The following is a 16,058-nucleotide window of genomic DNA, read 5'->3' on the forward strand; positions in this document are numbered from 1 at the left end:
AGATATGAGTCAAGCTCTTTGCAGTGTTGCACAACAAAAAAAGAAGAGGCGGCAATGGTCACAAATTGCAATAAAGGAAATTCTGTCTAGACTGTTAGAAAAAACTTTTTTCAGAATGCAAGGTCATTGGAAGGTTATCCAAAGATGATGTAGAACCTCCATCCTTAAAGACAACCAAAACCCAAGTGGACAAAGTCCTGAGCATCCCAACGTAATCTCAATGTAATCTGAATGTAAATCACAGTTTTTAAATTACATGAAAAATGAAGTGTAAATGCTCAGGCTTCAAAAATCCTCTTAGTCTGAATGTTCTGCCCAGCTTTTTATTTTTGGGAGAGATGATCAAATAAATAATTAAAAAGCCACAACTAAACAACATACTCTCCTACAGAACTTGACTTCTATGCCAAGAACCTAAATCAGGGCAGTCAGGCTTTCAAACTTGGTAACAGCTTTCAAAGTGCATTAGTCTTGCTTGCAAACAATTTCCTCTCTGGCACAGCTCAGAGGAAGATATCCATGCTTACTTCATTAAACCTATCAGCAGTGTTTGACACTGAAGATCACCATGTGCTCCTGACTTGCCTGGGAGACTGGCAGAAATGAATCAGTCACCCTGAACTGCGTAGGTCAACTCCTATCAGTCAGATTTCAAGACAATTCTGATGGGTGGTTTCTTTCCAACCCTGAAAACTTCTATTTGTGTGATGCTACAAGGATTGATTCTACCTCTTGTTTCATTTAACACAAAACTTTATGAGAAGTTTTGAGACAACAGACTTCTTCAGTGGCAACAGAAGCTATCAGATTCCTTATTTCATTGCTGCAAACACAGATGGATTTGAGGAATAAAAAACCGCATGCATTTAAAAAAAAAAAAAAAAGAAGCCTGGTATGAATGAAAGAAGAGTGAGGTACAGTGTGAAAAAGACAAAAGACACTGAGGACCAAAAACTGATGTGAGGTTTGATGAGGTACGTGTATGTCTTACTTGTGGCTGTGCTAGAAAGGAATGCTTTACGAGGAACATGGGTACACTCTCAATGCAAGACTGAGGAGATGGCCAAAAGTAAATCCCTCAGGCCCTCCCGTTTCTTCAGGCAGCATCCCTGCACAAACAGTGCCATCAGCCATCCACACACATGCACTGTCACCTTCTTTGTTTTCCTGTTTTCCAGTTATACATTGATGTTATTAGCTACATCTTCTTTTTCAGTATGTTATGTAAACAACTGCAGCTAACGATGACAGACTGAAAAAATTCCTTCTCAAGATTTTCATATCATACTTCAGAAATTTGGAGTTTAAAGGATAAGCATATATATGATAGGACAACTAAACAGAAGTTTTTCTTAGCAGGATTATTTAAATATTAAAAAAAAACCCTCACTTGTGAAGTGAAAATGGGAAATTTTTGTCTTCTTTACATTACATTAAAGTTTACGTATACAAATTCTGAAAAAATCAAAACTTATCCTTCTCAAGTCTTAAGCAAAAGCATGATTTTTTTACGTTAAAAGGTTAAATTTTGATAGCTGAATCATGGTTGCAGCATGTGTAAAGTAAATTATACTCTTTTGAGAAAAAAATCCCAGTATACATACAGGGCTTATAGAAAAAAAAAATACTGATACTAATTCCACCTTCTATACTCCTTACAGAGAACACTCTCAGCTATCAGCTTCTTTTCAATTTTTGGTAGTTACAGAAAGGACAACTATTCATTAAAAAGCAACATTTTATTGTGAATCTACTTAGAAGTAGATTCAGTAAAAAAAACCCCATTATATATTCTGAGCAGATAAATTAAGTATCCAATACTTAAGTCCCAGTCTATTAACTGAACACACAGATCACTAAATAGATGGGTTTTTATCAAAATGTAAAATAGATCTTTATCAATATGTTAAGAATTTATTATCCTATGATAGCATCTCACCTCTGTAATTCATTCCATTTTATTTCTAAAACAAAATTAGCTAATGATAATTTTCTATAACATGCCTATCCTTGGAAGAATTCATTTTATCACCCTTCCCAAAATACAAATCGTGAATAAGATCTGGGAAATGAAGTGCTATTTTCATGTTATTAATTGTCCTTGCCTTACATAAGAAGCAAACCCACATTAATCTCACATGTTTACTCATAATAAACACAAATTACAAAACCATATTTTATATTACTGAGCATTGCTAAAATTATTTTGGTCTTTTTCTCACATGGGAACAAAGATATTTGCCTTATACAAAGCTATTGTTCCCTTTATCAGCCTTTTATCTACCACTTAATTCTGTTTTAAGAACTTATTGCCTCAAGGCCATTTATCATTAATACTACACAATTTTTTTTATATAATAAAATCTTTGATGTACATTACAATGCTTAGACTTACTGGTGACTTTGCAGCTGGAATCTTTGCAAAGTAGACAGGTTACTATGATTATTACCTTCCTGTGTTTTAACTGTGTATCAGAAAACATTTAGTAAAATTTGAGAAGTGTTTCTTAAATGCTACACATTTTCATTAAATTCATGTTTCTATAACGTTAAAATCAGGAGGTTCAACAATGGGACCTAACAGACAACAATACACTTCCTGGTTAACTGCAAAACTTAGTGACAGATTCTTGAAGCCTTAGTTACATGAAATTACTCCTACAGGCTAAACATGGGAACCAATGAGGAAGTGAGAAGTTTCTCCTGTGCCACTATATGCAAATATCTTCTGCTTACTAGTGAAGTTCAGAAAGGATCTGCTTCAGATATTCTGATTTTACAAGAAGTTCTCTTCTGTGCTGCTGAGCCCCCTGTCATCAACTTTGCTGGTACCAGTCATTTCACTGGAAAAGCACCAAAGTTGCTAACATTCTTGTAGTTCCAGTACTGAAGTCCAGGCTCTGAGAGAGACTGTTCATTTTCACAACGAAATTATGTAACTCAGTTATTAAGTTTTCATCTTCAAAAAATGGCTTCTGACTGAAAGCAACTCAATATTTTTCTTGATTGCCTGATTCATTTGTGATATTGCCATTCTATTTAGTTCCTTTGTAATTCCATCCCTTTTCATGGTGAATGGGTATGCGTACAATTTCTAAAACACCTTCATGAGGAAACAAGGCTTACACATTCATGCTGTGTGTACATTTGCCTGCCTTCATTCCTAAAGATGGGCATTTGTTGGTCATTTTAAACTGCATTTGAGGAAATGGCAGTTTCACACATGAGCAGCTGACCTTGTGTTTTTGGAAATAATGGAAAACAGAAAAGGGTGATCCAAACAAGAGGCTTGTTTGTCATGTTACTAGACACCAAATATTGTATTAAAAAGCAAAAGAAGTATAAATTTTATACTAATTAACCAGGAAAAAAACCACCAAAAAAACCAAAACAAAAGCCTGCAGGATATCAGGCTTTGTTGGTTTGAATAACTGGCACCTAGTGCAGTAGCTTATTTTCACTTTGTGGGTTTTTTCATATAGTAGCATAATCTTCCATGGTTTAGGCTGCAAATTTTATGTGGCTCTAGAGAGTCCTTTTGAAAACATAAGAACCATGACAATATTTTTGAAGATCTCCCTTAAAAACACATCTTATTTCCTTTCTTCGGAAAAACATGACCCAAAATGATAATTTTCATCAGACAGTTTGTAACTTGCAAGAAAACAAGACACAATAATAGCTCCTTAATGGATACCTTGTGAACTACTCTGTCTCTTAGAGTGGGTCTATGGGACCCTGATGTAAAGTTAATATACATCTAAAGCTGTCAGTTAGACAGGGATCAAGAAAACAGGGAAATAGACTGGAAAAACAAAGTATAAAGAAACCTAAAAATATAGGCTAAAGGAAACAGTATACTACAGAGGATTACATAATCCCTTCATATAATGAGCATATTACATTAAGCGGAATGTTTTCTAAATGCCCACTACATAATAACTAATATTTACCTTATAGCATTTTCTAGATGCTTAATGAAAAGCTTTTGGCCCATAGAGTTACCCACAGTACAAACCCATAATCAGTTTGAACACTAGCCCCCAGTGTCAGGGTAAATTCACAGAGCCTAAATTATGTTTTAAGCTCAGGCTCCTCTGTTGTTGGTGAAGAGAATGAGACACTTCAGCATGTTTAGGTGCTGGCAGACATGCTGAATACCCACACAACCCTGAATATAGGGATGTAAGTGAATTTCCATTCCTCTTTGGAGTTCAGGTACTTGAATCAAGACTATAAAAGTGAGGTAACTGACTACTAAAAATGCAGACTGTGAAATTATTTTCTGAAGACAGAAACCTGCTTTCAGGAAGGCCCCCTTAAATACTATTGTCTTCTTTTGCATATTTAGGACTTAGAATACAAGCTCAAGAGGTGATGATTTTGTTAATTTCTGTCTTAAGAACACAGAGGAGGCTTCAAAAGAACTACTGACACAAGGGAGTCTACCTCCAGCCCACTGGGAAGAGTATTCAGTTAGGAGTCAGCTGATCTGCATTCAGTCGAAGTATGAACTCTAAACTGTGACTTCAAGCAGAAAAAGGTCCTATGAATATCTCCGCTAAAGGAGCTCTCAGAGGAACTGTTTTGGCAATGAGAACAAACATTTTGCTCAGAAATGCTTAGCTTTGTCGTTGACTAAACATTCATGCCAAACAGCCATAGGCAAGATTTTTTTTATTGATCTTTGAAGAGATTAACTAAAAACTAATAAAACTGAAGAATATTTAATGCTATAGAGGAACAAGAGCTCAAAGTGTTCCACTTGCCAGAAGCAAAAGAATAAATATGATAAAATAAGGAGAATAATCACCTAGATCCTACCAGTGACCTGATAAAGAACAATTAAATTAATATCAAATGGTGAGAAATCTAGAGCTAACTGATTTGTTAATGGCAATTTTGTGATTAGCTCTGCAAATATATTTTAACATTTCCACCCAATATACACTTTGTTATTACAGTCTAATGGAACATTGTACAATAGAGAGAGAATTGTTCTATTACTAGTAAAGGGTCGTTTGTTTCGTCATGTAAGCTGAAAAATATTTCAATTTTATCTGGTGTCAGGGAAAAGGAAAAATGACAATCCAAACAAAACCAAATGTGTTAAAACCCACAATAAAATTTACACACAAAGGTCTGAACACCGTATACTATTGACAGGCACAGCATTGTCAATGGCTGGCACTCAGTTAACCTTTCAATTATAAAGGTTTTTTTGTCAGATAACAGCAGACAGAAGAGTTTGTGAAATCACCTGCAATCTTAAATGCATAACTCATTGATTTCTTGTTGATACACTGGAACTTACTTTACTTTTTAAAATTAAAGTGATGGATGTCACACAATTTTAGTGCACTGTCTATGAATTCTTCATACTAGATGAACAACTGGATGACTGAAAGCCTTCAGAAGCTATCAAATAAAATCTTAAAACTTGATTGTTCTGAATCATTATATTGTAATACATCTTGAATATGTCCAAAGGCATACTAGAGGCTCATAAAATAATCATGACTTACACAGATTTTAAGTAGAAGGCAGAAGTATGTTAAAATGTTACTTTGTGGATTTTTAAGGATAGTATGTCTCTCTAAGTAGTTGTCTCAATCTATAATATTTGCACAGTGAAATTTGACTAATGTGTGACAAATTCATACGGGTATGAACTACACATTTCTAATAGCATTGCATTGGATAAGTTAAGCATTGGCATAATTTAGAGAGAAAACAGACTCTGACACCACTGTTACCTTTGGGTTGCTTTAGTTTCTAAAAAAAACTCAACATATCTCCTAGCTCAACCAGAGGTTACATATTATACACAGAAATCACTTTCTGAGTTTGACAGACTGCATTACACAGGATATGAAATCAGGTTCTAGTAATTGTTCCTCTGACCTTTAACTATTAAATATAAAACCTGATTAATTAAATGAAGGACACACAAATTAGAGGGGCATTAGATAGTTAGTAAAACACTGTATAAAATATAAAAAAATCAGCTAATACACATATACTTCCCATGAAAAATATTTCCCAGTCATGCCTTACAAAACTTCAATTTCAAATTATAATAAGCTCATTCCTTTGAAGGTTTTTTTTTGGTTTTTTTTTTTTTTTTTTTTTTTTTTTTTTGTTTTTTTTGTTGTTTTTTTTTTTTTTGCCCAGTAGAAATTATCATATAGGGTATTCTAATAAGGTCTGGGTATAAGCTTTATGTTCTCTAAAAGTTTACTTCCCATGTGGAACTGCCCTCCCTGCAAACACCCAGCAGACGAACATTACTGCAAGGGAAATCCTGTGATATAAAAAAAGACACCATCTGGAGGAGAAGTAAATAAAGCCAGAGAAAAGGTAAGCACAAATAGTAGGTGAGTGCAGGAAGAGAGAGATCAATAGGCCTACTTTGGCAAGTAAGAATGTAATATTCAACTCCTGTGGGAAAAAAAAATAGGTTTATGAAATTCTGTCTACAATGTCAGTAAAAGTATGCATGCACCTTTGCACCTTTTCCTGAACAGTTTTAACTGAGAAGATATCCAATACAAAACAATAACGTGACATTAAAACAACATCAATAGAACAGTAAAATAAGCCAAGGAATAATTTTTTTTCTAAAGATTTTAATGTAGACCACCAGTCTTTTCTAGTAAGTATATAATTATTAGCCTTGAAACAGAAAACTTCGATCATTAGGTATGTCCCCTAATACTTATCAGGAAAGAAAACTAAATCCAAAGCTTTCAGATTTTTTAGAAAACCTCTTAAATACTGTTTTAAAAAGGGGTCTGTGATGGCCACAATCAGTGGAGCATCCAGGAGTGGAAGAATGCATAGGGGCACACACCAGCCTCAAATGCATGATTTTGCAGAATCCCAGTCTTGCACAAATCCTTGCAGCCTAACTCTTTAGCCAGGATGTTCCTTGCCCACAATCCCTTGCATACTCACTTCCTTGCATAAATTCTCCTTCCATGGGGTTTTCCTCACTTCCTGAAGTGTAAAAAGTAAAATAAAAATTCAGGAGATAACATTTCATTCCATAAATCATGGACTTAAGAATACAGCTGTCATTAAGACAAATCTTACAAGGAAATAACAGAAAAGAATTCCTAGCTAACAATTACTGAAAGAATGAATAATCTGCTAAACTTAGAGGACCTAATACCTACAGATATTTTCAAGAACACCTAGTAAGTCCAAACAACTTATGTAGAAGTAGTTCTTTCATATTATAATGAGATGCAGAGCAAGACAAAAATTATTAAAAATGCTCATGTGATGATGGCAAACCAATGGATGCCCTGTGTGCATAAGACGGGCAAGAAAACACCGTACCCTCTGATTTGGATTTATGTCAGTTTTTGTGTAGAATGCTATTGCCTACTAACCACACAAAACATTCTCATTAATATACTTCTCACCAATAAAATAGGCCTCAAACATAACTTTCAAGATATGTTCTGCCTTCAGCTGGTTGTTACGCAGGAAGTTAGCAGTATGCCATGCTTGCTTCAAGGGTTTTCATTGCACAGATATTTCTATGATGTATTTTATGTTTTAACTTTGTCACATTGTGCAGAATTTTTGTACTTACTGCAGTATACATTTGTTTAAAATGTCTTTTATTATACAAAAAATCGAATCAACCAAAAACCAAGCCCCACCAAACAAAGCTAGTCTGGATCCTAGTCAAATTAATGACATACTTCTATTATGAAACTGAAAACAAATCAGTATTTACTCTTGCTATCAAGATCTTGCCATCATCCATTACAGAAAGATGGGTGAAAAGTAATTTTTTAAAAAGAAAAGTCTTACATTAAAACAGACCATCACAAATGTATGAAAAGCTAAATTATATGTTTATCATCCTATTATAATTAAGGCTGGTTTTATTATCACATCAGAATCCTGTTTTGTTCAGGGAAGAGGCCCAACAGAAATTTCACAGGAAGTCTGACTAGAATTACATTGTTCTCAGGAGCAACTATTTTATTTGCAGGCATCCTCTCAACTCACTCATAAAAGTCCAAAAATTGCAACTATAAGAAACATTATATTTGTAACGTATCTACAGCATCAGAGCGCAACTACTAAACACAGGATTCCATAATTTAACCTTCAGCACTTTGTGACCCATGAAGGAATTTATAATTTTATCTCATCTGACATGTATTTCGTATAAGAAAAATAGTCATCAGAGCTCAGTAAATTTCCCAGCAAAAATTATTTAACTATGCCATGAAAATTAAAATCTATGCCAAAATGCTTATATGGATGTCAAGTATATAGAAGAATCAGCTACTGCTAGGAAGAACCAGCCAGTCTTTCATCGTAGTTTGTCTATGACACTGTCTAGAAATTTTATCAATGTACCAGTAGTATTGTATGCTACAATTTTTTTTTTTTGACTTCACAACAATTTTCATTTCAAAATGGTTAGGAAAACTTCATGAAAAAAATGAAACCTCTCTGACCCCTTAAAAGTCTCAGGTAATTTCAGTTAAACATGGACTATGCATATATATTACCCAAAGTATCAGTTATGGAAAGAAGGGAAAATTTCATTTCCATGGTACAGACTTCAGCACACTCTGCTCATAAAGTCTGGGAACACAGCCACAGGAAAAGTCATACTGTGCTAGTGATCACCTAGCTCCCCACTTTAGGGAGTCACATTCAGATCCTTTTCTGTTTCCCTACTCCTTTTCCTAATGCACATGCCACTAAGCTACATCTCCTGTCTCCGTCACCCGCTTAAAGCTTCCAGTGTTATTTAAGTTTTAGCAGTGACAAGAGGAGACTGTGAGACAAGGGACAGCATCCAGAAGCTGACAGCTACAGACAAGGCCAGCTGCTCCAACTCCTTGAAGCATTCATTGCATACTTGGCAGCAGCACTCCCGGCACACTTGCAGCAGAGTACATAAGAAGAATTAGCTGCAGCTGAACTCATCTAATAAGATGATGCTGCTGCTCCCCAAGCACTGATGCAGACTTCCTCAAATATATTCAGAAAGCCAGCCTGAGGTTTATGATGCAGTTTACTGTTATAACTGGAAAAATATGGTGTTATATAGTTTTTCCGAGGGTCAGAAGGGAGTTATGTTCATTACCCCCTCCACATCTTCAGAAAAGCAGCAGACTTATTAAAGCAAAAACCTTCAATTGCCTTTTTTCTTGTCCAAATAGAAAGTAAATTTGTCATCACTAAATTTTCTGACCATAGCAGCAGCAAAGCCATGGAGTCACCACAAACAACCATAATATCATGGGAAAAATTCAGGTTAAAAATTACTCCAGGAAGTCTCCAATTTAATCCCTTTCTCCAAGCACGGTTATCTCAGAACAGGTTGTTTAGGGCATTTTTCCCTTTGGGTCTTGAAAATCTCCAAGAAGATTGCACAGCTCTGGGAAACCTGACACACTGCTTGACTATCCTGATTGTGAAAAACCTTTTCACCATCATGAACACCTTATTTCAACACACATCTTGTCCTCCCTAGAGGACATCACTAGAGAGAACAAACTGGCTTTTTCTTCCTAACAGCTTTCTCACAGCCATTGGGTCACTAGGTCTGTTAAGACCTAATATCATGAGATATCCTGGTAGCTTTCCCTTTTCCAGGCTGAAATACATTTCTCCTCAGCTTCTCCTGCAACAGGAACTCCAGAACCCTGCCTCGCTCAACTCACTTCACGTAGCATTCTAGATCGTTCCCAGTGAACTAACAGGGAGAAGACTAAAACAAAGGCTGAAACCTACACAGAGCACAGGATTTTTCTTGAATTAAATTGAAGATACCAAGTTAAAAGAAAGAATATGTAGCTATGTGTCCATTTCTTTGGAAAATGTTCTGGAGACTTAGTACTGAGAAGGGTGTATGATAGATGCATTCTTCCTCATCTCTTTCACATTTTTAATTGGTTGGCTCCAGAGGCATACTCAGCTGCATGTAGGAAATGCTGATTTTAGTTAATTCCCTATACAGCAAGTTAACAGCTTAAAATCCTGTTCGGAGACTACTCTAATTAACTATAGTTTAATAATTTGTTCCAAATTCCTATATTTGCAGTAAAAAAAATTCAGAACTGAAAAACACTGTCTTCATTCAGAGAAACAAAAGATGAAGATACCCATATACTCAGAGCACTGCAGGATTTTTAACTTGTATGAAATCTGTTAACAGTTTGCAAAGTTTAAAATAGTTTAATTGCTATGCAAGAGTTGACAGAATTTGACAACTATCTACGTAATCATTTCCAGTTAGAATATTTTATTAATTAATTCATAAAAAATTATTTAGTAGAGGAGTTTTGAAAAAGCACTGCTGTAATGTTCTAAAATAAATTTATTTTTGGCTTCTCTAAACATGAAATGTAAAACCTCCCAAGGTCTTTTTCTGTGTAAAATATCATGAATCAAATGAAGTGATTTAAGACAAGAATTGTCAATCAAACCAGAAAACAGTCTAACCAATAATTTACTTATTAACTATTTTAGGTCATATGACTGAATTAGAAGATTTACTAGAGATTCAAATGTGTAACAAATTGTCATAAATGAAGCAGCATGATTTCTTCATGCTTATGGTAAGAAACTGATCTTTTCATCCTCACTGCAACTATGAACAATACCAACCTTTCACCACATTCACAAAAATAAAGTGCTGACTTTGAAGTATTTTAAAATAAGAGCAGTATGATTGAGTCATCTAGGTTATAGCTGAAAACATAATATGAAATAGAAGCTTTCTGAGGAAATTATGGTCTTAAGCATTAGTATTTTTTCTGTACATTCTGCTTTTACATTATACTATCAAAGAGGTCATTACAGTAAATACAAGCATGGAATTGGAAAGGAATCTAACCTTATGAGGGGAAATAAAAACCTCCTTGTGTTGAAGCTTTTAATGTTTGAACCTAATGCAACTGAAGTGCCTCATCAATCTAGAGGAATGACTGTGTACTGGCACAAAGGAGAAGGTACAAACAGGCAACAGACACAGGCAGGGCTGCAGCAGTGACAACTTTTGTGAGCTTATACTGTTATCAAAGTGTATGTCAAGTCTATCAAAATGCTATTAAATAAAAAAGAAAATGTTTAGCTCCTTCTAATTTAGGTTTAACCAGGGCCCCTGTCCAGCTCACTGCAAAGCTATACCGAAGTTCATATTGCAGAGAGAATAAATGCTCAGGGATGAAAACAACACCTTTCAATTGTGGTGCAAGTTTATGCTGCTGTAAATGTTTGTGGAATTACTCCACTAGAACTTGGCATCACACTGGTTTCAAATGAATTAAGACTGCAATATTGCCAAGAGGGCACATTCCCCCACACACAGCTTCTGCTTCTCTTCTCATTGCATACATTAACTTAAGAGCTGTTACAGCTGATCCAACTTATCTATGTTTACAAGAAAAAACAGTGTCAGTGCAATAGGAGAGATGGAAGCATGCAGTCAGGACAGCAGGGAGAAGGGCAAAACAGATGAACCTTGTTAAAGAAGAAGCCTGGCTTGCCTCAATCCCATAGACATCAGTTCAACACTGTGATCTTTAACAGGCTGGAGTATTTTCAGCAGGATCAGTTCTCTGAGCAGCCAACATTGTACAAATGAGGACACAACAACAGCAGCACTAAACAGCCTGAGAGAGGAAGAAGATAGGATTGCCTTCCAGAGCACTGACAGTTTAAATTGTCTCACAGTGTTCACTGAAGTGTACTTGTAGATTGTACACAATTGCTATTGGTAAACTGGAGAAGTTCCTCCAAGACAGATATGCTACTTCTCAATATACATTTATCAAAACACTCTAACCTGACATCTATTTGCCCCAAAACACACCGTTTTTTCCAATAAATTAGCTGTTATAATCAAAAGATACAACTTCTTTCTCACATTCTTTCCTAAAGCCTCAAAATCAAATCACAAACTTTGACTGCTGCAAGGTAAATAACAAAAGTAGTCTTGGTTACACAGTGTGGATGAATATAAATATAATGACAAATCACAGATTTCAGATCATAAACAAATCACATCATGGTTAAAATGAAACTTTCGCTATGAGTTATTATCAAAGGGTAAAGGGTAAGAAAGCCCTTCACAACACACATTACTGAAGATGGCTTGAGAGAAGTGTTTAAAGTACAAACATTGAGAACTCATCCCAATACATACAGCCTGCAGACTCTTAAATGCAGAACAGAAGAATGAAAATCCAGAGCTGCAATACAAATAACTATTTTTCTGCTTAAGAGCAATTACAATTTTTTTGGGAGATGAAAGCTGTGCCCTATACATAGCTAAGAGTCTCTAAGGCTCAAGAGCTGCTTTGGTTTTAGAAATACAGAAACAAGTTTAGTATCCCTTCCTTTCTAAGACCATCTAGTAAACCTTCTCATTCTATCCCTGTGGCCTGTTCCTGAAGGCAGTTTCTGACTGATGTCATAGAACACATGAATGTAACAGTAATAAAAGTTGATAGATAGGAATTATCTTTCTACTGTTTCCTTTAAGTAGTAAAATTAATCCTGTCCTTGAAAAAGTGCATTTACCACTGGTGCATTACAGAAAAGTGGGACACTAACACTTTATTATCTTCTCTAGAGTTGCAGAAAATAGGAAAATATCATCTAGAGAGGATCAGATGTGAACCAAGATATCTTCTTGCTGTCCACATTCACGTTCAGTCACTTCTATACTGGCTAGTCTATACATCATTTATTAATTGTGTTCCTAATTCTACATGCACTACTTCTGAAGTAAGAGCACATAACATTCTTGATTCCACCAGAGGACAAAACAATTAGAATGTAAATGTAGCTTGTTATTATAGAAGACCTTTATTGAACCTTGCTTTTAATCTAAACTGCCATATAAATTTACAGTTTTGGAATAACTTAAACACTTTATTCAGTTTAGGAATATTTTTAGGTGAATAGTTAAGCACTGTATTTCACTAAAGAAGTTTTGGATTTAGTGAGAGCTGAGAAAAGTCTTAAATACTGTATCTACTTAATTTCTGCACTTACTACTGACTATGAAAGCAGACTTTATGCAGGAACATTAATGAAAAATAGCTTAGTAGAACACTCTTTGCCCAAGCAACATAAAAGAATTCTGGAACATTTACTATAATATTTACAGTCATATATGCACAATGGTAATCATTTAAGACTCTACACTAAGAGTTTAAGACTAACTACATGCTTGCACCAAAGGCTATTAATCAATACCTCATTGTTTGACCTGAAGATGCCAAACACGTTTAACCCTATGCCTTATCATGCTGTTAACAAAAAGAATTACCATGTTGTAACTAGATATTCCTGCTGTGCTTTCAACCCTCTAGTCAACTCCAAGCCTTCCATGAGAACTTCATCACTGATGTCAACCTCTGACAAGTAAGTACTTAATAAATCTAAAGCTCCACTTAAAAAGTAGTTAGAAAAGTAAAAAGGAACTCCCACTTCTGCACAGAAAGCACGGCAGTGAGATATTTTTTTGCACAATGACTGGAAATTATTCTGGTGGCTGCCTGACCGCAGATGGAGCTTTTGCAAAACATAGCCCTGGCACTATGAATCTCCCAAGACCACTAAGAGTTTCAGAGCTTCCAACCCAGTTATGAGTAGAACGTGTGCAGCAGGTCAGAACACTGTGAATCTGAGCTCTGACAGGCTCAGACAGCAGGCAAGAGGGCAGACGGGTAGGGCAGAAATGAAACATGTTGCCCAGAGAGGTCAGGCAATTCCTGATGCTGGGAGGTTTCACAGTTTAGCTAGGAAAACCATCAATGACCTGATCTGAGTGCTGGTGACAGCCCCACTTCAAGTGGGAAGTTGGGTGATTTCCAGATGTCCATGACAAAGGAAATAATATCTGTTATTCTGTGAGTAGCTGCAAAGGCAGCAGATTTACCTGTATGCAGTTGCTTAATGACAGTATCACATGATTTAATGTTCTGTTCATCTTTAGGAAGTTAGAAATGCAGCCATAAAAGTTAATATTCTATAAATATTTAAAAGCAAACCTGAATTCTGATTAAACTCATAGTTAGTTATTTTCAGAAGTCACAGCTCCTTTTTTAAAATTAAATACGTCTTTTTCAAACTTCACTGAAACGGCTGATTCTTCTAGACAAAATCGTCTTTTACATGTAAACAACCATGTGCAAATATCCATTAGTTGAATTGTTTCCAGAGAACAGGAAACGTATTTTAAAAATTAATCCTAAAGGCTGCTGAAGTATTACAGTGAATTCCATGCATCACTAGAATAAAATTAAACAAACCAAACAATCGTTAAAACAAAGGGATTATTTGGTCATGTTCACCTTGTGTTTTTCCAAGTAAGGTGAAATATGTTGTAGTTTTACAAATTAGGAGAAAGCTTTTTTGCTTTTTTTAAGCTTTTAGTAAAAGTCTACAACTTTTACTCTATTTAAAATTTCTTTAAAGACATGCTTGTTTGGGTTTTTAAGAGGATGTTCTTGCAGAAAACAAGATCAGAGAGACTGCACCAGGAAGATCACTTCAGCAAATCAAAGGGAAATCATGTATTTCATACCAGCTGTCAGAATACTCTATAGATTTACAAAAAACTCTTGAGGACTCAAGCCTTTGCTAACACCTTGAACTGTGTCCAAATGAAGAATACAATTCATGAGTTTAGGCAGAGATGTATGGTAATATTACCTCATCCACTCATATGTTGAACATCTGTACTCTGTACTAGATGAAGTTTTTAACTCCTAAATACTGATAAAGGTATACAAATAAGACAGTATAAAGAGATTTGAAGGGCCTTTATAACACTATTTTAACTTCCAAGCCTCCAAATTCATTAGAAATTGTGACTGTTACTTGCTGGATCAATTTCTCTGTCTTTGAACTACAAGTTGGAGAACTAACGTTTGTTTGTTTAGTATTCTCCTAGATAGTGTGGAAGCTTTTCGTTATTTTCCAAGCTTGTTAAGAAATCTACTAATCTATTTTCCAGATCTCTGCCATCCTATGTGACATTCACAACAATTTTATACACTATGCCAGTGTATTAAAACTTTTGAGAAATACTGCACTACCACTTGACAGCATTTTGCTAAGTGGGAGGCAGTAAGCCTCACACACAATTCCACAGGCTGGCAGTTTAACAGGATGTGCACTGCCAATACAAAATCATACCAAAAAAAAAAAAAAAAACCAAAAAAACAAAAAACACCCAAAAAAACTTGTGGCACCAAAGTAAAGCACTTGGTGAAAGCATCACGACTCCCACAGGCACAGAGAGTTACCTTGCGGTAATACTTCTGCTAAGTCTGAGGGTAATTTCAGCAACCAGCAAACTCCAGATAAGGTATTAGCAACTTGCACACCTTCCAACACGTTTTATCCACAGCTCTAACTTGCTATGCTTCTTGGACAAGTTGAGTTAATTAGTATCACCTCTATGCTAGCAGCAAACATACCACGCTGTTTTTCATCATGGCTTTAATACTGAAACCCTCACAGGCCTGTTGCTTGTCCTGCTGCTTGTCCTTCTTCTCCCGCTGCTGGGGCCGCCTGTCACCGGCGGGTTTTGAGGGACCCGGACGCCCCTCCTCCATTACCATCTCCCCACCGGCGCCCACGACGGACCAGATGCAAATAACGGACTGGAAAAAACAAGCGAACATCAGCGTCCCGTGCCCAGCGGCTTAGAGCGGGCAGCACGTCCAACTTCGCTCCCTCCACAACCAGCGACATCCTCACGCAGCCGTGCCGCGCCTTCCCTGCCCCTCACAGGCCCCCTTTGCCTGCGCCTCGCCCCCGCCCCCAGTCCCCTTCTGCATCCTCCCAGCTCGTCCCCCCCGCTCCGCCGTGTCCAGCCCTTCATCACCACCTGACGTCCTTGTCCCCCGGGGAGTCCTGGCCCCCGCCCTCCCGCCCGCCGCTGTCTCCCCTCCGGGTCCGGCCCTTCGGGTCCCTCTCGGGCTCCGTTGGGCACCTGCCGGCACGCGCGCTCCCCCGGCCACGCGACCGTCGCCAGGCAACGCGTCAACAACCCG

At 36.6% G+C, this 16,058-nt stretch overlaps 1 protein-coding gene across 1 annotated transcript in view; it reads right to left on the bottom strand.

The window, feature by feature from the left end:
- PACRG (parkin coregulated) overlaps positions 1-16,058 on the bottom strand; it is a 213,412-nt gene that overhangs the window by 197,233 nt on the left and 121 nt on the right. The window contains exon 2 of the mRNA XM_041404402.1: positions 15,480-15,665. Within this exon, the coding sequence (XP_041260336.1) occupies positions 15,480-15,623 (144 nt within the window). The 5' untranslated portion in view covers positions 15,624-15,665. The remainder of the gene's footprint in view (positions 1-15,479; positions 15,666-16,058) is intronic.

Source organism: Onychostruthus taczanowskii, unplaced genomic scaffold (genome assembly GCF_017590055.1).
Source record: "Onychostruthus taczanowskii isolate IOZ18803 unplaced genomic scaffold, ASM1759005v1 scaffold21, whole genome shotgun sequence".
Lineage (NCBI taxonomy): Eukaryota > Metazoa > Chordata > Aves > Passeriformes > Passeridae > Onychostruthus > Onychostruthus taczanowskii.